This window comes from Heteronotia binoei, chromosome 13 (assembly GCF_032191835.1).
Source record: "Heteronotia binoei isolate CCM8104 ecotype False Entrance Well chromosome 13, APGP_CSIRO_Hbin_v1, whole genome shotgun sequence".
Classification (NCBI taxonomy): Eukaryota; Metazoa; Chordata; class Lepidosauria; order Squamata; family Gekkonidae; genus Heteronotia; species Heteronotia binoei.
The window spans coordinates 65,101,702-65,126,008 of NC_083235.1; the positions used below are offsets into that span (position 1 = coordinate 65,101,702).

Here is a 24,307-nt window from a genome sequence, read left to right on the forward strand (position 1 = left end):
ACTGAGTGTAGTGTGAATGCACCCAATGTTCCTGGAGAATGGGACATGAAAAACAGGCATGCAAAGAGAACTATAAGCTTGTTAGTGGAAGATGATCCACATAAGGAAAGAAGAAATAGCTAAAAGTATTTGAAATGCATTCCAGAAAGTGCATAAGTGTTCAAACCTAAACAGCAAGCTATAGCTGCTGTGTAAACTGTATGAAGTGAAACTCGACAGAGAGCAAGTTATGCATGAACTTGTAAATGCCATGCTAGAGATTGTGGAACTGTGGAATTGTGGAAGCATGGGCTTGGAGAGGAAATGAAAGACGATTAGGTAGTGACATTATTACTGTGCAATCTCCCAGAGTCCTATGGTCTACTCATCAATGCCCTTGAGACTAGACCAGAAGCAGATCTAACACGTGAATATGTTAAGGGCAAATTAATAGATAAGTATAGCCATAGATAGGAACTACAAGTAGATGAAGACACTGAAAACCAGAGACAACTCTCAAAATTAATGAGGCAATAAAGCACATGAAAGAAACTAGAGTGTTACTGTTGCAAAAAACGCCAGACATCTGGGGGAAAATATTGTTCAGTCTGGAGAGCTAAACAGAGAAGACAAATCACAGACTCACCCAAAGAAAAGGCCAAGAAAACTACCAAGTGAATCTGCAGATGAAGAATGGAGCTCAGGTGCCTCAGGGGAGGGATGGTGGCTCAGTGGTAGAGCATCTGCTTGGTAAGCAGAAGGTCCCAGGTTCAATCCCCGGCATCTCCAAAAAAGGGTCCAGGCAAAATGGTGTGAAAAACCTCAGCTTGAGACCCTGGAGAGCCGCTGCCAGTCTGAGAAGACAATACTGACTTTGATGGACCAAGGGTCTGATTCAGTACAAGGCAGCTTCATATGTTCAATGGGATGGATGTCTAAAAGCTATGCAGAGCAATACATAAAATGGATGGTAGGTACATTGATTCAGGTGCCACAAGCCATATAAGCAGCAATCAGGAATTCTTCAGAGATCTTAATCTCAGCACAAAGGAGATCTTCCTTGCAGACGGAAAAAGCATCACCACAGAAGGAATTGGATACGGATTCTTAAAGTGCTGTGGGCCATTCTAAGCTCCTTGTGGGAAATGTCCTATGTGTTCCAGAACTGGAAGGAAGCCTTGTTTGTGAAGTGCCTCACCAGTAATGGTCTTACAGTGAAATTTCAAAGAAACCAATGTGAGATTAAGAAGGGAAAAGAGGTTATATACTCAGAGGGATTCTGAGGCACATCTGTATAAGCTAACCTTACCAAATGAGGCTAGAATTGCTACACAAGTTTTCCATGGCAACTGCATCCCCCTGTGGCACAGATGTCTAGGACACAGTCACCCATGAATTATAAAAGGGCTTGAAAATCGAGGCTTAACCAAGGACATGACGATGATGTCATGTCAAACATATATGAAGTATATGTGCTGCATAAAGGCAAAAGCTACACATGCCTCACTTTCTAAAGGCAATGAAAGCAAGTCTACACATCCCCTACAGATAATGCATAGTGACATCTGCGGACCCAAGAGAACCATTACAACAGGAGGAAACAAATACCTGATGATGACTATTCCAAGTACACTGTCATATATCTCCTGAAACAAAAAAGTAAAATGTCTAGGAAACTCCACGAGTTTGTGGCAGCAACCAGAAATAGTTCCGAGAGCCAGTTTGGTGTCGTGGTTAAGTGTGTGGACTCTTTATCTGGGAGAACCGGGTTTGATTCCCCAATCCTCCACTTGCAGCTGCTGGAATCGCCTTGCGTTAGCCATGGCTTTTGCAAGAGTTGTCCTTGAAAGGGCCGCTTCTGTGAGAGCTCTCTCAGCCCCCACAGGGTGTCTGTTGTGAGGGAAGAAAATATAGGAGATTGTAAGCTGCTCTGAGTCTCTGATTCAGAGAGAAGTGCAGGGTATAAATCTGCAGTCTTCTTCTTCCAAAGGAAGCCTCAAACACTCCGCATAGACAATTGGGAGGAGATAGACAAATAAAGAGGGGGCATAGTAATTAAAGGAACAGGGTATAGAGCACCAGACATACATTCCTGAACAAAATGGAAAAGCAGAAAGGAAGAATTGCACTACAGTTGAAATATTCAGATACATGCTCTTGATTGATTGGGATAACAGTCAGGAAGAAACCATTGTTTGAGCAAAGCTGCTGCCAAGAAGAATAGAAAACAGGAATAAAAAAGGGGCTTCTAAAAGGAGCTTCTAAAGGAATATTTTCCTTGACCATCCCCATTTCACTCGTGGACATTCAGTGCAACCCTGATTGGTATCTACTGGCCCACAAAAGATACCCTGATTGGTATCTATTGGCACACACACAAAAAAAGGAAGGGATTTGACACATGCAAGGTCAGGAAGTGTGAAATCTCAAGCACATTTGAACACTTTATTGACTGCATATTAGTTTTTCCTATGTTCCATTATAATCAGAAAGTCTGTTATTGGTATGATAACTGATGTTGTAGTGCTTATGCGCTGGCGATAAAGCCACTGTGACTGTATCACCACCTCTGGACTGGACCTAGTGGATCAGTGCTCCAGAATCATCTTGTCCTGCAGATGCAACTCGTACTGGCATGCTAAAACCCAAAGTTAAGACACAGCTGGTAATTTGGATATTAACTTCATGCTGTAAAGAGACCTTCCATTCCAGCATATTGGTTTTCAACACAGTCTTAGTATCTTGGAAGGACATGGGTGGGAGAAGCTGACTGAAAAATGAAAGCCAGCGAATAAAGTAGTTATCTGGATTTCTCCAAGCTGTTGAAGCAGGTCTGAGCTCCAGATAATTGCCCCAAGACACAACAAAACAGTTCCTTGCAGATCAAGGTGCTTGGAGTCATATTCAAATGGAGGCAGCCATGATTTGCTTCCTTTAAAGCTCTCCTCATTTTTCTCACGGGCTTCACAAAGCCTAGTATGCTTATTCCAGTGGTTTTGCACTGTGGGATCAGCCCTTGCTGGAACATTTCTCATTTTCTGGGTTGCCATCCCAAATGTTGGAGTTCAAGGGGCGTGAGCAAGAGATGGAGAGGTGACTGGAACACAGACTTTGCTCAGACATGTAGCTAAAAGGTCACCCATAGAGACAGCAAGTGGGGAACCAGATTGTACAAATAAGTCGTACAATGCTTTTTTAAAAAAGTAATCTGACTCAAAGTAGGCAGAGAGACACTGGATTCCAAACACAGGAGCATCAAGTGAAAAGCTGGGTGACCAGGAACGGTGGACTCCTCTAAGTATGAAGAATGGTAGCTTTTTCAGAGTCCTGAGCATCTCAGTATTGGGTTTTTATAAAAGCCAAGTTTATTATTCAATACATCTAGTAATTTATTATTCAGTACATTTAGCAATTAATTCTAATTAGAAGTCAGAGGAATTTGGTCAAATTTCCAGCGATCAGGGGCTGGAGATGAATTCTTCATGCTACCCCATTCTCTTTCACCCACCGTGTTACCAGCGATTCAGATGTTTCCATAGATTGTCCAGTCTCATAGTCTTGCTCTGCACACGTTTTTCAAAAATAAAAATGGCCTCTCTCTCCTCCTTACTGGTCCCCAACGGTATGTTTCAGCACCGGCTCTATACTTTGCAACCAGCACAAAGAACGCACAAGAGGAATATTTATGCAAGTTTTGTGGTCGTAAAATGTGGGTCTTCTAATTGCAGACTTTTGAGTTTTTCCACAGTGTCACTGGGTGACTGAAGCTGAGAAAGAGGTTTTTCTTTATTAGGCAACCCTCTGAAAGTGCCGTTGGCAAAATAAATCCGATTTCTTCTCTCGTACATAGCACCACTCGACTTGCTGAGCTGTCCTGATCTCCAGAAATGAGACCGTGCCCTTGTCGTGCGTGCCGTGAAGCTGCAAGCTTTGGCAAAAGTGTTTGTGTTTTCTATGCAACTTACAAAAACATCCCTTCCCTCTACGGGGACAATCTTTAGGAGTTGATGTTATGTTTTATCTTAATTTCCATGTGTACCAGGGTTAAAAAAAGAAAACATTGAGAACAGAGGCCCTCAAAAATTAAAGCCCTTCTTAAGGGACTTCTGGTGGGCTTAATGCCCATTGAAACAGTGCCAGTTAGTGACCAGAATGTCCTTAAATACCACCAGAAGCAGCATTCACCACGAAGGAGCAGCTGGTTTCTCGTTTTAACTCTTCAAGCGAGGAGGTTCATGCTAGCTTGTCTCTGTCCTGGGCAGGATCGAGAAGATGAGCATCCAGGGAGAAATGTCCTTCATCCCAATGTATGAGTCAGTACCCATGATGCTTTGGCATGGGAGGATTTCCGTCACAGCTGGGGAAGGGACAAGAGGGTTTACACAATGCAGACTGCATCTTCTCAAAGGAAAGGGTTCATACTGCCTTGAGAAGGTAGTGGAGCAGGACCTGAATCAGACAGTGGTAGAAGAGGTTGAGGCAAATTGGTGGGTATCTCTGGGAAAGGCCTTGCGCCAGCCTGAGGGAAGGCACTCATGGAGGCCGGAAGTGTCATTGCTGATGGGATGCTGCTGAGCGGAAGAGGGAGGGAAGTGCTATAGGTCATGGAGTTCATGGGCATTCCCATAGCTACGCTGGGTACTGGGGAGCTGGTTCGCATCTGATTGAGAGTTGGTTTGGGCTGGTCGATAGTGTTGAATGGATTGGTGGGAGAGGGCGTGCTGAGACCTGGGAGAAGGAAAAAGAAACACCATCACAACTCCATTATGGGTGTAACATTTTAGGTCAGAGACCCAGGAAGTTTAGGCCCTCAGGATTCTGTACAAGAAGACAGCAAGTTTCACACACACACACACACACAAAAGTACAGTCATCAGAACCATAGTTATCCCCTTTTAAGCCCATTAAGTTTAATTGATTCAGAAGGAAGTCATTCTGCTTAAACCTGCACTGGAAGAAACCTGTATAGTCTTTCAAGGTCTAAAGTACCTAGCAATTAGTGGAATTATTTGGAATCACAAGCATGGAAAACACAAGCGCTTTTCCAGCAAGTTCAGACAAAATAAAGCACTCTTTTCCACAGTGAACAATTTGTGGAACTCAGTGGTTGCTAGCGCAGATGGCTTTAAAAGAGGATGCCACAAATTCACGAGGGATAGGGCCATCACTTACTAGCCATAATTGTTGTGGACCTTCAGTGCTCAGAAGCTCTGAATACCAATTGATGAAATTGGGACAATGGGGGAGACTCTGGTATCAGTTTGTCTGTTTGTGCATCTTCCGGGCATCTGGTTGGGCACGATGAGAAACAGGACTGGACTAAACGGATCTTTAATCTGTATAGCAGGGCACTTCTTATGCTGTTACATTCAACTGGAAAATATTGGCTCGGATCCTGCAGTAAATCTCTGCTAACAGAAGGTATTTCTGTCAGTGTAATGTCAGTTCCTTGCTGCTCCCGGAATAGAGTGGAAGCCTGCAGCAAGAAGGAGGAACCAGGAAAAATCCTCCTCCTCTTTCTATTAGCAGAAATTTCCAACCCACCAACTCCTAGTATGTGACGTTTTTAACTTTCTGACCAGGTCTGATGCTGGTGATTAAGCAGCCCAGCAAGATGAGGAAAGGTGAAAATGCTATCTTGGATGCAATAGAAAATTGTGCTGGTGGCCAGGGCTTTTTTGTAGGGAAAAAAAACCCAGCGGGAACTTATTTGCTTATTAGGCCACACCCCCTGCCATCACCAGAAGTGACATCACCCATCCAGTAGGTGACTCTCTGCATATTGACAGTGCAGTGCCATCCGCTGCATTTCATGGATGTGATTTCATACACACATACATGGCTGAAGAAAGAGAGCCATGTGCAGCAGAGTGGGCAGCAGCAGGCCCCGCTTCTCCCAGGAGGGATGCTCGCGGGAGGCTCTGCATCTCTCATTGTCTTCACAAGCCCGTTGGAGGCTGGAGGCAGCAGAGACAATGGAGCATGTAGTCTGGGGGTATATGGCTGCCTAATGCCTTCCCTCTGCCAGAGACCTTTGTTTGAGCTGGAGCCCCGGCCAAGCCAGCTAGAACTGTGTTCCTGTGCATTCCTGCTAAAAAAAAAGCATTATTATAGGCTGAGGGCTCAATGAACACAAGGGTAGGTATAAAATAAAGGCCAGCAGGCCTCATGTAACCCCATATAGAGCCTCCCATGGATTTCCCCTTCCTATGACACACCTGCCAAGAATGGATTACGAGATTTCAAGCTCTGGGGAGCTGTAATCAAGGAGTCTAAATTAACCAAAGAAGAGGCATTTGGGCCAAGAAAGGTCTCTGGCGTTTTGGAATCCTTTTTGTCCTTCTTAGGATCAGGAAGAGAGTCTTCTAAACCTGTAATGTCAAAAATGTCCTTATTCTTGACTCCATTCTCCTTGGTGCTTGGAATAATGTCCCCAAACAGATCCACATCTACCAACAAAAGCAAAGGAGAGAAAGAAGTGTTAATCCTTGCCATTATTATTGAGACAGTTCATGGTTTCCTTCAGATTTTCATTTGGTACTAAATTTCAATCAAAATTTCAACTTTTACTTTTGTAATTCCACTATTTATGCTTGTGGCTGAAGTAATTTTTGCTTATTCTTCCATGTATGTTTTGTGTGAGTGAGAATCAGACAGACAGAGTGATGTACCTCAGTTCAAGCTTGGCATACAGAAGATTCCTGGCTCAGTCCCCAGCATTTCCAGTTAACGAAATATTATTATGACCAAGACAGACATCTACCTGATGTTTTGGATGTCCACTGTCACTAATAACAGACAACACTGCCTCAGATATAATGCATTTCCCACATAATTTATAAGGCATTTCCCACATAATTACTCTTATGGTCAGAACTGCTCTCCTTTAACTCACACGCATCCACACAGCATATTGTCTTTCAATCTACACTTTAAAGTTTCCTCATTCCTATAGACATTTTAACTGCAAAATTTGGTTGCTCCCTGAAAAGTTTCATGGATAATCTATTCTGAGGTAACTGTTGGAAGTATGAATATGCAAAGTCTCACATTTTAAAAAATCATCCTGTGAGTTTTAAATCTTATAACAGGGCCATCCTCCAGCACACATGAAGGACCAATTGCAAAACTAGTGACAGATTATGTGAGCAGATGAACAATGACTAAGGTAGATACTTTGAGGATTAATACTATGAAATAAACAGTCATAGAACTATAGTAAGTACAGAATCTCCCCTCCCCCCACAGATTGTCAAGATTATAGAATAACATAATGCCTGAAAATGCTACAGGAAGGCAGAAGTTAGTTTCCATGACCACCTTCCCACTTCTCATAACCATCTCTCTCCTCGATCCTAGGATGTGTTAGAGCAGGGGTCCTCAAACTTTTTAAATAGGGGGCCAGTTCACTGTCCCTCAGACTGTTGGAGGGCCGGACTGCTGTTACTGTACAAGGCCGCGGGCTGTCAGTTCTCTGTCTTCTGCATCTCTCTCCCTTCCCCACACCACACACCCCGGCCTGGGAACTCACCTCACCTCGGTATCGCCTCACTCTCTGTCTCCGCCGCCTCAGCCCAGTGCCGGAAGTGTGCGTTGCTAATGCAAGTTTAAGTCTAACGTCACTTCCGGTCTGATTTTGCCATAACCCGGCGGGCCGCATAAACGTCCTCAGCGGGCCGCATCTGGCCCGCGGGTGTAGTTTGAGGACCCCTGTGTTAGAGCTTCACTTACCTACAGGGCTGTTAGATTTCACAGATGATGGAGCCTGGATGTTGTCATGCTCTGGCTGATCCACTTGTTCTGGTAGTTTTGCAAACAAGTCAAAAGCAGCATTGCCTGTGGATGTGCAAAGATAGAAAGAAAACTCAGCATTTCTCCCACCTACTCCTTTTGCACCTCCTCTCACTATGACTACTTCTCTTGGATTCAGGAGTGCAGAAGAAGTGGAGGCAACAATCCATATGTATAGTTGTCCTTGTTTTGGAAAGCCAAGGAGAAGGATGGATTTTCCCCAGACACTTCCCTCAGGAGCCCTGGAGAAGTGGCTCGTTCTTTCTTTTCATCACTAGTCCATCACTTGGGAGCCTAAGAGTGCACTCCAAAGCAGAGTTACACCCTTCTAAATCTATTAGGTCAATGGGCTCAAAAGGGTGTGACTTTGCTTAGGATTGCACCATCTGCCTAGCAGTGGCAGAGGCACATGCTATATGAATGTACAACTATCTGTCTTGCTGTTTGTATCCTCAACAGCCAGACATCTCAAAGACGCAAAGCAGCCAGAGAAAGCTGCTGGACCAACCTCATAAATGAAGTGACCAGTCCCGTTTCTATCTCTTGAGCCAACTGTACAAGCAGCTTTTAACCTTGACGCAAGAGAACATACTACTATATAGTTTCTCACTCAGGTACTAGTCATCTTAGGTGAGCAGGCAAATGGTACGTTTATAAAGCTGACTGAAAGCATTAGGGAAACTACTGGGTGACAGTCATAAAGAGAAAGAAACAAAACCCATCAGTTCTCCGCATTAAGAAGCCTTGAAAATGGCAGACGAAAACAAGATGCTCTTACTAGCTGCGGAAGGTTTATCAGTAGAGCCTCCCCAGGGATCAGCAGTGGAAGTAGTGACTGGAGGAGACTGCGAGGGCTTTCCCCAGGGATCCGAAGATGAGAGATTTGAAGGCAGAGACTTCATTACCCAGGGATCAGAGGAGGAGGCAGAAACGGGTGGAAGATTCCAGGGCCCTGGAGAGGCTTGATTAGCTGATGATGTTGCCTGACTAGGAGGATCCACAGAAGATACAGGAACCCAGGGGTCTGCAGTGGGACACCAGGATGTACCTGTTGATTCCACTGTCGATTTAGTATCTGAAAGAAGAGTCACAGGTTTTAGAGAAGGAAGTGCAAAGTGAATTTGTTGGGTTTCTGATGCAATTTCACTTCCTGTTGTCATGAGTTAATGAAGTGTTTGTATATGCGTGCCGATGTTTAGCCAGTGAGTAGGCAGAGCCAATGAGAATGTGTGCACGTACTTCCCGCCAAGGCTAGGTGTCAATATGCATAGTGACCATTGAGGGAGAGCCCTAATAGGCTAATCCATATATTTGGGTGGTGGTCTGAGGGAAACCGTTTGGTCAGTTTTATTGCCCTTTGTGTTAAGCCCCTAGATCTCCATGCAGTTGAAGTTAGGACTCTAGAGAGTCGAGATGTAGCCTAGAAGTTAGGAAGGATATTGAATCCTTTGTTTTCCAGAAATCCCAGTCATACCCTTTCCTCATTAGAAAAGTAAACTACTTTTATTCTTAAGCTAAACCGTGTGCCTGGCTGCTTTTTGTGGTTATCTCCACGTTACTCAGCTAAAGGTATATGTAAACCCCAACAGAATTAAAATGTAATCAGGATGACATGGAGGGGAAGGCAGATATGTGAGAAGTCAAGAAGAGGTGGGTGAGGGCAGAGGGCAGGAACTAGGACTGCCATCTAAGGATTTTTAGTCAGAATTGTGTAGGTTTTAATGGGTTATATCTGCATAAATTTGCACATGAATTCATTTTTGTTTTTGCTGTAAATCAATGGTTTATCTTTTCAGAAGGAACACTCCTTCAAAGATTATTACCCAAGTAAAGACTTCTATTGAAAATAATGGATGTGTTTTAAATGCATCTGTTGTTTGATTAATAGGGATGGGCAAAAATTATTTTTAATCTATCAAAAGATTTTAAATCAATTAAGCTACATTCCTAAACCACGATAGCGTGCAGCTGAAGGGAGAACCACACGATTAACAAACAGAGGGTTAACCTTCGTCACCCCTTTTGTTCCTTCAAGCAAGGTTGAAAGCATGAATGGAATGAGAGAGAATAAGAAGAAAAGGAAAAGCAGAGAACAGCCGCAAAGTTCCTTACTGTTAAGCTCCCAAGAACCGGACAGGGGCAAAGCTGGAGGAGAAAAAGCAGGAGAAAACGCCGTATCATGGTTCCAACCCTCAACTGATCGAAGATAACCCCCACCTGGAATATCCCACGGGTCAGCTGACGTGTGGGTAGAAGTTACAGGTTGTAGTCCAAAAATGTCTGCCAGCTCCATCACAGAAGACTGGAAAGATACAGAGAGATAAAATGTATTAGAATCCACAGATACCCAGAGTATGGTTTACACATGCATAGTATATTACAGGTTCAGAAGCCATCCAAAAGTGGAAATCATACAGACACATGCACAAGGCATGATCTTATGATGGTCTTCCTTCCTTATCTCGAGAGCTTCAGGAAGTAAAATTCGGTATTGGATTCCATGCTATATAGGTCTTGAGTATGAAAACCATCTGCAACACAATACCGCTCGATGTTGTTAAAGCGAAGGAAGTGTCAACACAACCAGTGCCTTCAATGGAAATTGCCAAGGCACCACATGTGGACCACTCTGAAATCAGATTTCATTTGCAATAGTTAAAAAAACAAACTGTCCTGTGTGTTTGGATCCTAAATACATACAAGAAAGGAGAGGGGGTCAGGGCAGGAGGATAAATATGCAAATACTGCTGCATCTTCACCACCAGACAGCTGAGCATTGGTACTCCTATACCTGGCTTTTCTTCATCTTATCATTTTCGTTGTCCTCCTCTGCACCCAGGTTGCTCTCTTCCAGTGCCTTTTGTAACAGTGAATTTTCTCCTTTCCACGCTCTCACTTCCTGCAATCAAAATGAACAGTTCTGAGTTGAATGCAAGAAAGATGAAAGAGAAAGGATTATTTCCTGCTGGCAAAGGCTATCTTTTACTTTATGTCTTTTCAATTTTTAGTGTCAATTTTAATTTCCTAATACATGTATAACCCATATTAAGGGTTTTTTAAAAAAGAACAGTTAGTCTTTAGAACTGTGAAAGTTAGGAAAGAACCGGAAGTGAGAAAGAAATTGATGCAGCCTGTAGCGGGACGGGGTCTAGAATTCTCTCATCTGAAAAACCAAACGATTCTATTTTTAAAGAAGGATTGCAATCAGTACTCTGCATGCTTACTAGAAATATTTACATAGAAACATAAACATATTATGCAATAGGTAAACAAATATGTATATTTATATATCTCTTTTGCATAAGTTTATCTGATTGTCAAACTGAATTATTGCTATATTCCAGAATTTCATTATTTAGGTCATGGATTAGAGGGGAGAGACCCCCAACATACCCACACTTGGTAAAATTCCTCACATGGTTCAAGATTTCTTCTATAATCATCAGAACTAGAAACTAAACATTATTCTACATGATTTTTTTTTTTTAAATTTCAACAATGTTGGCAGATTCTGGGTAGAAAACCCAGAATCGGGTCCAGTACAAAGTGTTGGTCATTACCTTTAAAGCCTTATATGGCTGAGGACCTGCCTACCTGAGGGACCGTCTTTCCCCATATGAACCCCAGAGAGCACTGAGGTCAGTTGGGAAAAATCTAATGACCATCCCTGGGCCGAAGGAGATTAAATACCAGAATACTAGGGCACGGGCATTCTCAATCGCGGCCCCTACCCTATGGAACCGACTCCCCGAGGAGGTGCGGGCCCTGCGGAACCTTGATCAGTTCCGCAGGGCCTGCAAGACCGCCCTTTTTAAGCTTGCACACTTGGACTGCTAAGAAGATCGGTAATTAAGGATCCGCCAATGCGGTTTGAAGACCTATACCGCTGAATAACTGTACTCATTGGATTGGTTTTAATGTTGTTAAGTTTAGTGTTTAATGTTTTAAACTGTTAAATTTAAAGGCTTTTAACTACTGTATGTTTTTATAAAATGTTCTTAGCCGCCCTGAGCCTGCCGAGGTGGGGAGGGCGGGATATAAATAAAATTTATTATTATTATTATTAAAATAAACAGATGTACAGAATGTCTAGCCCCTTCTGGGTAGCATTATCTCAGGAAGATGCAAAGCAAGGCAAAAAGCTGCCCCACTTAGAAAGATGTGAAGAGAAAGAAAGCCAAAGTGCCCTTTCACCGCCTGGATTTGAGATACCTTCTCATGCTCTTGTTTGCTCAGGGTGAGCACTATCTGTAACTGCAGATCTTCATCCGTACTGGAAACTGGAGGAAGTGGCTGCTGACAATGAAGGAGAATTGGGTAAAGGTTTGCTCCACGTTTCTGTATTTAATCTTTCATTCTGACTTCCAACTTACCCTTCTCTTTGTGATTGAAGAGCAAGAGGTTACTGAATCCAGCCATGCACCCATTCCTCGGTTCTTGTCCATTTTGCAACTCACCCATGTAACAATGTCACCAAATCAATTAATCTACCCACCCAACTTGCTCCCCCTGGGTTTTGCGGCTATCCATCCACCCTTAATTTTGCTTCTTCATCTGAGAGTCTGCCCTTTTGTTCTGAGCGGAGACACTAAAGAGCTAGTGTTTTCTAGTGGGTAGACTTGGACTTGAGAAGCTAGAACGTGTCATCCAGCTCAACCATGCAGCCATTACAGGGAGAGGCTGTAGCTCATTTGAAAACCATCTACATCTCAGTTGAAAGCTATCTGACTTAAGTATATGATAGCTTCATGAGAATCTTTTACAGAAGATGGAGTGGGGAGAATTTCCCTGCTGCCCATTTTGTTCCTCAGGAGCCCCCATGCTTCTATACACTGAGTACCTATTATACAAAGCAATCAAATAGGTTTATGTGCAACAAATCTTTTAGCTTAAAAAAGAGGGTGTCGTTTGATCTACATGATAGCATTGCTGTAGGTATGAAGTAGAAAAAATGCAATCCCAACAAAAGCTCTTACAATACACTCATTTTTCTTTTGTTGCCATTATTATTATTATTATCTTTCACATCCAGTATATGACATATCCAAAAAGAGGCCTGCGAACTTTGCTGTTCGTCTTGCTTCTTTCTCTCCTTACCTAGAGAAATCTCATTGTGCACAGACACCTCCCAGTATCTTAAATGTGCCTGCCTACACGATTCACTGGATGACCTTGGCCAAGGCATTTTGTCTCAGCTTTCATTTGCCATCTGAAAATAACCACCTCCCTGCCAGGGCCTTTGCAAGGACAATTGAGATAAGGATTGGATTGAAATACATTTTGTACACTACAAACACTACATTGTTTATTATAACATTCTTAATGCCTATCTCTCCTCTCTCAGTCAATATTGACCCCAAAGGGAGAACACCAGAGTTCTTGGTAGAACCATGTTCCTCTAAGGATGCAATTGTTTCTAGTCGCGAGGTCTTGCCGCCTGTACCGCTGGCACTCGGCTTTTACTTCACTCCTTGCTGACGTTGGTGCTTCAAGGGCACTGCCTACAGCGCAGAACCAGCCCTCTTACCCAAACAACGCTCAATCAGATCCCAATGGTCATCCCAGCCTGTTGTGCACCTTATGCCGAGGAGCACTTGCTTCTCCATATGAACTGCTTTCCTCTGTTGCCTGGTGAAGGGATCTGGTCACTTTCCCCAGCATCCCTGCCTTTTTGGAAACTGATCTCCTACCCATCTTAACTGTATTATCTGCCTCTGCCCTTTGTGACCCTCATTTCCTATTGTTGGGACTTGACCTTTACCTGCCCTGGGCTGTGCTACTGGCCTCCTGCCCTGTCAAGATTAACAGCTCCCCAGGGGATGCAACGCCTAACTAATTAAGGCCTGACATATCCTTCCTCGTTTTGAATTGTGTGGTGTCTTCTCTTGGCATGAGCTGTAGGCTGCTTCAGCCTTGCCCCTTCTTGCTCGTTTATCTTAATGTGACTGTTATCTCAATATTTAACTTCACTCGTATGCACTTCTTCCTGCGGGAAGGGGGGGGCCCTGCAAAATCAGCAATTACAACCATTAGGGTTTGTAGAGTCTTTCGGGATCAAGTGCCGTGTTCTACTGGAGAAAGTTTTCCTTCCAGACTTTCTACTTTCTCCAGTAGAACACGGCACTTGATCCCGAAAGACTCTACAAACCCTAACGATGTTACCAGCCGTGAAAACCTGAAATCTTTGATAATTACAACCATTGTTTTAAAATGTTATTTATCAAACACGTTTATATCTCATATTGTGCATGCACCCCCCCCCCCAAAAAAAAAAAGTTTAGCTGCTGCTTGTGGTAAATATTATTCCCCCTCCCCCAAAATAGGTGCACCTGGTGAACAGGGATCATGGTTGCTGATTTTAGTAATGGTTTACAAAGAAAGTTGCAGATGAAATCAACCATGGTCATAAAGCCACAGAAAGATATGCTTAACAAATTTAATTGTCTGGACTTACACAGACTTAGATAAGGTCTATGAGTGTGTCAGATTGTGACCAAAGTGCCAGCTGAGGGTGCTCACGCTGGCAACCATGAGAGCTGAAACTTCTGTTAAACCTTACTGCTGAAAACTGCCTTTCTTCCTGGCTCAGCGTTTATCACAAAGGGGAGAAGGTAAGAAGATATGATGCCGACTGCCCTTCCTCCTTTGCAACAACCAGGAACAGACTGTGTTAGCCAAATTCTAAAATACAGACCACGCTAGAGGTGGCTGTCTCATTACCAATCCAATCCCCTTTGGAACAGGAGGATCTCCCAGCTATGGTTGCCAATCCCCAGGTGGGGACGGGGGAATCCCCTGGTTCAGAGGCCCTCCCCCCGCTTCAGGGTCATCAGAAAGCAGGGGGAAGGGAGGGAAATGTCTGCAGGACACTCCATTATTCCCTATGGAGACCGAGTTCAATAGGGTATAATGGAGAATTGATCTGTGGGTATCTGGGCAGCTGTTTTTTTGAGGCAGAGGCACCAAATTTGCAGCATAGCATCCTGTGCCTCTCCCCAAAATACCCTCCATGTTTCAAAAGGATTGGACCAGGGGGTCCAATTTTATGAGCCCCCAAAGAAGGTGCCCCTATCCTTCATTATTTCCAATGGAGGGAAGACATTTAAAAGGTGTGTAGTCCCTTTAAATGTGATGGCCAGAACTCCCTTTGGAGTTCAGTTATGCTTGTCAAGACCTCCTGGCTCCATCCCCCAAAGACCCCAGATATTTCTTGAATTGGACTTGGCAACCCTACTCTCAGCTCGTTCTAGATTTAAGCATAAAGCTTAGGTCAAATACAAATGGGGGGGGCCAGGGGGGAGAAGCCTAACATTAGTTAAGCAACCTAGCATATATTAGCACAGTGAGTATTTAGCACACAGTGAATCAGACCTAATTAAAGAAACCAACTAACATATTTAGGAACTAACGTGGCTAGACAAAGAGAGATAATTAAGCATACTAGCTGTATGGCAGGAGTGAGGAAGGGGAAACAGTGTAAGAAGAACCAGGAAGTACGGCTAAAATTCGTTCTGTGGATATAACAAGGAAACTATTTTGCACAAGGAAGAGGTCAGTACCCACATCCAGAGGCGTCACTAGGGTGGGTTGCACCCTGGGGTGTAACTGATTCAAGTCACCCCCCCAATTGGGCATCACCCCTTTTGGAGGGCTGCATCACCCCCTCCGCACACAACCCCGCCCACTTCACATGGCCCCTCCCTCATCCATTTAAGTTTCCCCCACTCACCCACACGCTTTTAGCTGAGCTGGCGGCAGCGCGGCCCCGGTTTCAGAATCCCGGCCAGCCCACACACAGCAGCAGCGCAGCGTTCTAGTCCCAGGGCCAGCCCCTTCCTGTTGGGGGGGGGGGCCATGGGTCAGTGCCTGGGGCCAATGAGAATGCTCTGGGGGAGGGCCGATGGCCCCCTTGGCCCCGCCCCAGTGACGCCGCTGCCCACATCCCTATCTGACTGACTTTCCCATTTGCAGCCCCCACAGCAGCCATTGTATATTCCAACAGCATAATGCAAAATGAATTTTTGGAATCCTGATCAACAGGTCTTTGAAAAAAAGAAGTGAGACACACATCTGTCACGAATGGTTAGAACAAAATCCCTCTCAGGGACACAGGGTATGTATAATGGAATGCATTCGATGGCTTCTTAAGTCATCTTAAAAACAAACATCAGACTGTTTCCCGCATGGGTCATGTTTAGTGGCACTGCTGCTATACAAGATTTTATCCCTGGCTCTCTTACAAGGTGCTTGTACTGTTTTGCATCTGTCTCCCTCCGCTCTTAATAGCAGGCTAATGCAGTTGATGTGAGGGAACAGGTAGCAGCAGTGTCAGGGTGGCCCGGAGGGCTGGTGAATTTCCCAGAGGATCAGAAAGTGTCATGGGGCCACAGAAGTAGGGTTGCCAAATCTAACTCACAAAATACCTGGGAACTTCGGGGGTGGATACAAGAGACCTTCCCATTCCCTAAAATAAATACAAATGCAGCAGTGCAGTTCCCCTGAATACAGCCTTCATTTCCCCAGCAGCTGGCTGCACTTTCTCTCTCTTACACACACAAAGCAGCCAAAAATAAACGCACTTTGGAAGCTCACACTTTTGTGGTCTCACTGGGGCAATTTACTCACCAATTTACTCTGCAAACCAAGAAATGGAGGGACTGGGCTGCTTCTCTTTATCCTTCCCACATTGTTTTGCAGGTTCACCCTGCCCCCATTCAGCCTAGCTGAAGATTTAAAGCCACACACACCTTTCAAAAAGCAAACTGTTCCCAGCGTCTTCTTAAGCCTTCAAAGGTTTGAAGGTTTCAAACCTCTGAAGGCACATGGAGGCTGTTAGGCTGGCGCTTCCCCCCACCAGCCAGCTGACTGGGGGCGGGAAAGCGCCTATCAAACTGGGAAAACCCCCGCTGGGACCTGGGGATTGGTAAACCTACACAGAAGTCACCAGCCTTTCACATTTAAGGAAGCAACCTGGTGATTGTATACCAATCTATAAAACCAGTCTAAGGATCTGCAGTTGACCGTGTCTTTCTATATCTTACTTGGTGCCTACCCCAATGGTTTTAATTTTATGTTTGGACTTTTAGCTGGCTGGCTGGCTTCCCAAGCTCATATAACCAAATACCTTCCTTTACTGGCTGCTATGACCTTCCTATTCTTCCTTACAACCAGAGCATATCAAGTACTGTTCCATCCCAGTTTCCTCCAGCAGGGCTAAATTGCAAGCCTCAGCAAGTAAGAAGTACGTGTGCTTTGTTACCCTAACAGGAAAATGATGGCCATGCTTCTTTAGCAACATGCACAACCAATGACACCATTCCTTGAAGTCATACCACATTTTCATGCCTTTAGGACTATTACTAGTAGTTAGCATTGATCTTCTGCTTCAAAATACACATAATGCTCCAGAGAACTTGTCGTCTTTAGCCTGGATTAATCTGTAGTCACTAGTTGTCTGTAACAACCTGTGGTTCCAGATAGGGAAGTGAATTTTCACATGCATCAAAAGACACAGCCAGCCACTTCAGTGGAACACAGATGAGCATCGCAAAGTAGGTGGGAGATGCATATTCAGATGTACGTCTACATCTGCATCAGCTAGGGTTGCCAGGTCCAATTCAGGAAATTCTGGGGACTTTGGGGGTGGAGCCAGGAGACTCTGGGGGTGGAGCCAGGAGTAAGGTTATGACAAGCACAATTGAACTCTGAAGGGAGTTTTGGCAATCACATTTAAAAGGACCATACTTCTTTTAAATGTCTTCCCTTCATTGAAAATAATGGGGGATTGGGGCATCCCCCAGTCCAATCTTTTTTAAACTTAGGGGTTGTTTTGAGGAGAGACACTAGATGCTATGCTGAAAATTTGATGCCTCTATCACAAAACACACACACACCCAAGCCCCAGATACTCGTGGATCGATTCTCCACTATACCCTATGAGGACTAGTCTCCACAAAGAATAATGGAGACCCCAGCAAACATTTTCTCCCCTCCCACTTTCTGATAACCCTGAAGCAGAGGGAGAACCTCCAAACCAGAGGATGGGATTGGGAACCCTAGTTCAGCTATGAGTGTAGATGGCTATTTTTGAATGCAGATCTCCCTTGGGGAATCAGGATATTTGCTCTCCGTTGTGAGGCATATCACTCTTTATCACATGCCTTCACAAATAAACACTGTTCCCTTGAATCTGATTGCTTCAGATCTCTGTATTATATCCAGTAACAGCTGGAGCTGGAGAGCCATTTTGGCTGGAAGGTGGTTATTATGGAGAATAATAGCTAAAGTATTGAAGTACAATGTCTTCTATGTTGTCCTCCTGTCTTTTTAAAAGCTGGTTTGTAAAAATATCTTTGGCATGAAAACAACAGCCCTAACTTGTCCAGAGTAGACTGGGAAGGCACTATTGATGTACCAGGCAGGAGGAATGGTCAGATTGGTGATGTGAATGGTAATGAAATGCCATTTCTGGGTTGCAATACAATTGCAAAATGTCCTGCAATACAATCTCTTCCCTCATTATTTTTAAGCAGCTGTGATTACTAAGAGGAAGTGTGATGAGGAAATGTTTAATTAAAAGAATGATTACTGTATAAGAGGGAGAAGCATTTCAACGTTGTTGTTGTTTACTTTGTTTGCAAGCTGGAATTAAAAAAATATTTTTAGCTCTGCTGGTGCGCAACAGTGAAACAGCATGACTGACAAGCCAGTTTTAAAAACAGAGACAATGGAGGGATTATAAAGAGGAAGTGAAATTAGAAAATTTATGGGAAGAGGAACAAGAACTTCTACATTTGTTGTTTGCAGGAGTACCTTGTAAATTCTTGTTTGTAACTTTCCATTCATTTCAAGAAAGCTCTGCCCTGTGCTGGGAGAGGCTGCCTGAAACTGACTACGGTGTTACATTTTCACACAAAGAAGGAAAAAACCACCTTTTGGGGCAGCTTTCCCCAAAGCTTTACACGCTTGAAGAATTCAAAGGGGCGGGGGCTCCTATACTAATCCACTGATCGTGGAAAAGGAAGCTGACAGAGTTCTTTGACAGTCTTTCTGCTGACAAATCAGAAAGGGACCAATAATATGCCATTTTATTTTGCCTTTGTAATGTACTCAGTGACGAGACGTGTTGAAGGCAACATACTTTATTAGCTGGTACATCACAAGAAGAGCGAAACGTGGTCCGGGTCCCAAATATATACATGCCCCGGAACAACCCTCCATCTGGCCAGGTCCAATCCTGGCCAGTTAAACTTCCCGCCACAGATCTTGATAGGCGGAGCGTATTAGCGAGCTACGTCCGGGGACCAGTGGGCTTCCCCTGGTCGCCTCTGTAGCGTTCGCTGTGTTATACCCGAAGACTTGGATGCGATACGTAACAGCCTTTGCTGTAGGGATGGCCTTCGCAGGATTGCATTGGGAATATAGTGCTATGTTAAGTATTTAAATGAAAATATTTTTAACTGTCACTGTAGGCTGCCTTGAATCACAAGGGAAGATGGGCTAGAAACATTTAAATAAAATAAATGTCATATGAATCCATGGCTATAATTCCATTTCTGGCTGATAGAACAGGACCACTAGCAGTGCAAAACAATCCTTGTGTGGAAAGCACTGGAAGTGACAGGTTGCACTATTTTTCCATGGCAGAGGTGGGAATGAGACCTAAATGTACAATACTGAAATCCAATAATCTGTCCACTGGACTGACACTCCGTAATACTGTTATCTTTTAAAGCTAAGCCTATCTCAGGCTGGCCATTGTCTTAGTGGGAGACCTATGCAAGGTACTCTGAGCCAGCCAAAAGAGGAACAACATATAAATTAATAACCTACTGGGGAAAGAGAGAAATTCTTCCATGGACTACTCCCCTCCCCCTCGAAATCAGGCAAAATGACTGTGCCCAACATTAGTCTCTATTAAATCTTCTCCAATTACAAATTTTACTTTAAAAGAAATCTGCTGCTTTCAACTTAGATTTTTTGCTTCATTCCACTCAGATACATTGCCTGGCCTGCTGGATATCTCCTTACAAGGGCTGAATGAGCTGTGTCAGGAGTCGAGCCTCCTGTGTTAAAAATCCTTGAAAGTTTGTTCCTGAAAGCATTGTTTCATTGTTGTCCTAGTACAATATGTTTCCAGGATCTCCGTGAGTCTTTTTGTAATCCTAAGAACAGTACATACCAGTGTCCTTCTTTCTTATGAATGTAGCTCTTTACCCAAGAGGGGGAATAGCTTTAAAACTAATGCAGCTGATTTACATCCAGAAAGATACCGGCCCTTTTAAGGTATCTCGAGACATACAGAGGTGTGCAAAGAATGGAAAACTGAGCGAGAACCTATCACGTTCAGGTCTTTGCAATTTGAAATGGCTGAATATGGATATGGAGCAAGTTGATTTAAAAATAAGCAAACGGAGAAGGGAAATGAAGGGCAAAGCAAGGTTTAGAATGTGAGAGCACCGAGAAACAGCATCGCATCAAGGATGCCACACTAAAACTGATATCTATTCTAAAGTGTCAGTTTTCCCATTAAAATCCCCAAAGTAAAGCAGAAGTCATGAGGGGTCGTGAGAACATCATGTAAGAAGAGCTGCCCCCAGATTTTTTTTTTCTTTCAGCTTTAGGGGTATTTTCTAGCATAGCAAGTAAGAACTTACAACAAGCACAGTGCCAACACAAGGATTCAGCCATGGCATATCTAAACTACATTTTTTGTCTTCTGGTTTTCCATCGCATAGATTTACTTTTTTAGCATTAAACGTTGAAATAGCTTAAATAGGGCGAAGAAGTTTCCCGTAAAACAAACATCATGGAGTGGCTTTGAATTAAGCAGAAGACTGGAAGTTAAGTTAGGGAGCTCGTGGCCAGTACAGTATTAAATGATCTGCTTTGTGCTTGTGCTTATAAAACAAGTGCTTTATCTATTATATTTAGATACTACTAGAAGAGTTAATAGGTGGATTTATCTGGAGGATTGTTCCTTAATCATAAACATCAAAAAGCCACATAACTAAACTTTTTTTAAAAGGTCATAAAAAACTTTGATCTGGCATTCTGATTTGCAAGGATTAACTAGGTAATAGCTGCATAGTTAGTATAGGGTCATTACCTGTTCATACTCTTTATGGATTTTATACTTTGAGAGCTATGCCCATATTATGTACAGACAATGGAGACAGCCAGACCATGAGTGGAATGGAGAGCAAATTAGTTGAGCATCAAATAATTCCTGTTACATAGCAAAACTCAAGATGAATTATTTGTCCATTTTTGTCTGTAAAAAGGCAAACGGTCTAAACAAATAACACTAATTTATGTCTTCAGTTTCATATGTGGAAAAGCAAAAGGAACACTGTTGAGGATGATGAAGAACTACTAGCGTGTGTGTGTTTGCGTGTGTGCACATGTGTTGGTTAAAAAAAAAAAGGTAGTCCCCTGTGCAAGCACCAGTCGTTTCCGACTCTGGGGTGACGTTGCTTTCACAACGTTTTCATCGCAGACTTTTTACGGGGTGGTTTCCCATTGCCTTTTCCAGTCATCTACACTTCCCCCCCAGCAAGCTGGGTACTCATTTTACCGACCTCGGAAGGATGGAAGGCTGAGTCAACCTGAGCTGGCTACCTGAACCCAGCTTCTGCCAGGATTGAACTCAGGTCATGAGCAGAGAGTCCATAAGTGTTATGCTTTCTTCGTTTGTCATTTCATTCTGAAAACGGAATTTGCCATGTAGGAAAATAAAGGGTTGGGAGACCTGCCATTTGGAATCCATGACTTGCTTTCTAACTCTAATAATTAAGGTATTTTACAAGTATATGACTGTCCCTGTGATTATAATGTGATTATAATGTGGCTGCAATTAACCCCTTAATGCCCTACACATTTTGTTTTACTAATATACTGGATGGAAGGATTCTCTATAATTAGCTAGGTTAAAAGGTTGATTCCAGGTTATTAACAACCTTTCTTGGCTTTCATAGGGTTCCCAGTCCCCAGTTGGGGGCATGGGGGCATGGGAACCCCTGGTTTAGAGGCCCTCCCCCCCACTTCAGAGTTATCAGAAAGCAGAGGACAGGGGAGGAAAATGAGACAATACCATACCATACCATACCATACCATACCGAGACAAAGATAATACATCCCTCTGTAACGCGTAGCTTACTATGGATGTGTGTATGAGATATACTCATACCCCAAATGGGTGAGACCATACTGTGGCTGGAGCAGGAGTTTTAGTCTGTCCTCATTTGTTCACAGAACTGCCTACTTTGCACAGAAGGGGGTGGGAGCCTGAGTGAAGTAACAGCCAATGTGGTGTAATGGTTGGAGCATAGAACCAGGACTGGGAGGATTCAGATTCCCGTTCAGCCATAAAACTCACTGGGTGATCTGGCACCATCTATTAGCCTAAGGTATGCTAAAAGGTTATCCATTCCATCATGAGCCCTGTGGAATAAATGAAAATACATTACACATATATGTATATGTATGTGTATGTATATGCTATTTGTTTCATTCTTGTAACCCCTGAGGCACCATTTATTAGCCTAAGGTATGCTAAAAGGTTATTACAAGGATAACATGGGCAAACCATACCCATCCCATCATGAGCCCTGTGGAATAAATGAAAATACATTACACATATATGTATGTGTGTGTGTGTGTGTGTGTGTGTGCTATTTGTTTCATTCTTGTAACCCCTGAGGTTTGTCTTGTGAACTAATCGATGTACACCAGTGGTCAGAGAAGAGATAACGAGTCCCTAGGCCTCACTGGGAAGGCTTTTGCTCTGTTTTTAATAACAACTGTTTTGTCAGGACTTCATTGAAAGCCAGAATGCACAGATGGCATCTGGTTTATCCAAGCATAAGGGCACACTGTAGGCATAATTCAGTGAGGCCTGAGAAGTCCTGAGTTAGGAAACAGGGAAAGAGGATTACTCCACATGACAGAGAATGGCCCAGGAAGGTGGAAGTACTGCCACATCCTATTGGTCATTCCAGGCTGCAAAGAATGTTCGTAGTTCTCTACCTCCCACCTTCTCTGCAGCTCTACAGATTCTGGCACCTAAAATTCTGAAAATTTTTAAATACGTTTCCTTTTGGTGATTACATCTGACGGATTTCTTCCCATCTAACTGTGCACAAATCTGCATTTGCAGTTACACAATTGTCCTACACATATCTGGATCTGGCAAACCTGTTTTAATTTCTATACTAAAATTTGCAGGTATATATTCACAGAATTCGTGGACTGCCCACATTAAAGGAATAGCTGGTTATAAGAAAATGTTGCTTTATAAGAGCTCTTGAAGCCAACTTGTGTTTTTTTCCATAGACCCAACATGCTTTCCCTGCAGCTACGCAGGTGTGGTTGCCAACCTCCAGGTGGAGCCTGGAGATCACTTGAATTGCAGCTGATTTCTAGACAATAAAGATTAGGCTGTGCCCCCACTTCTCCATGAATTTCCCAAGCCAGAGCTGCAACCTACAAGGAATTACTTTAAAAATCTATGGAGGCCCAATTCAGCTGAGGACCACTTTTCAGTGAGCGGAGGGGTTCATGCCTTCCCTCTAGCCCTGTTTTCCCATGGTGAAAGCTATTTTTCCTAAGGTAAAGCTATTTGTCCCAGTTTGGACCTGCACCACATAATGTGGAATATTTTTAAAGCCTATTTGAGGAGCCACATCCCCTTCACCTTAAAACCAAAAACTGAGGAGGAGCTAGACTGCCTCGTAGCGCAAGCGGTTCTAGAGCCGGTATCCAATGCATGGTGGTGTGCTGATCGCTGCTGCCACTGAAGAAGAGTTCGCCTTCCACCTCCGCGTTGTGCTCCAATGCTCCCACATAGCATTGGGAGTTTACCCAAAACCTGTGGCCCCACCTGCATCTGGATTTCGTGGGGCCTTTCCAGGGGAAGACCTTCCTGATCATGGACTCGCACTCCAAGTGGCTGGAAGTGGCCCCTATGTCATCGACGTCCCCCTGACCCCCCCCATTGGAGCCCTCCACTGGGTTTTTGCCACCCATGGCCTGCCGGACACCCTTGTTTCAGACAATGGAACGGGCTTCACATCAGGTGAGTTTCGAGACTTTTGTGCCCGGAATCTGATAAGACACATCAGGTCAGCCCCTTTCCACCCGGCCATAAATGGCCAAGCAGAACGGATGGTGCAGATGACTAAGGAATTGCTCCGCCGCATCATCCACGGGGACTGGGAGGTTCGCCTTGCCGTGTTTCTCTTGGCCCAGCATGCTATCCCCTGTACGGTCACTGGCCACAGCCTGGCGGAACTTTTAAATAAATAATAAATAAATAAATAAATTTTATTTTTATATCCCGCCCTCCCCCACCAAAAGGCGGGCTCAGGGCGGCTGGCTATCCTCCCTTTTGGACCGGTTGCAACCAGACTGAGCCTTGGACCTACAGGAGCTGCTGGAGGCGCTCCAGGCACCCTGTGGGTTTGATACAGGGAACTTGGTATTTGCTAAAAACTTTTGGGGTGGCCCAACCTGGATCCCAGCCACGGTCGCCCAGGTC

At 43.9% G+C, this 24,307-nt stretch overlaps 1 protein-coding gene across 4 annotated transcripts in view; it reads right to left on the reverse strand.

Annotated features, from left to right (window-relative positions):
* Window positions 1-2,410: 2,410 nt before the first annotated feature.
* EPN3 (epsin 3) overlaps window positions 2,411-24,307 on the reverse strand; it is a 37,529-nt gene continuing 15,632 nt past the window's right edge. Inside the window, exons 3-9 of one of the 4 annotated variants that reach the window (XM_060252136.1) lie at window positions 11,983-12,063; window positions 10,562-10,669; window positions 9,883-10,072; window positions 8,549-8,845; window positions 7,711-7,815; window positions 6,198-6,428; window positions 2,411-4,707 (exon numbers count right to left, since the gene is read on the reverse strand). In XM_060252136.1, coding sequence (XP_060108119.1) covers window positions 4,382-4,707; window positions 6,198-6,428; window positions 7,711-7,815; window positions 8,549-8,845; window positions 9,883-10,072; window positions 10,562-10,669; window positions 11,983-12,063 — 1,338 coding nt within the window. In that variant the 3' untranslated portion in view covers window positions 2,411-4,381. Of the gene's footprint in view, window positions 4,708-6,197; window positions 6,429-7,710; window positions 7,816-8,548; window positions 8,846-9,882; window positions 10,073-10,561; window positions 10,670-11,982; window positions 12,067-24,307 lie in introns of all 4 variants that reach the window. The other 3 variants (XM_060252137.1, XM_060252138.1, XM_060252139.1) reach the window with 3 other exon arrangements.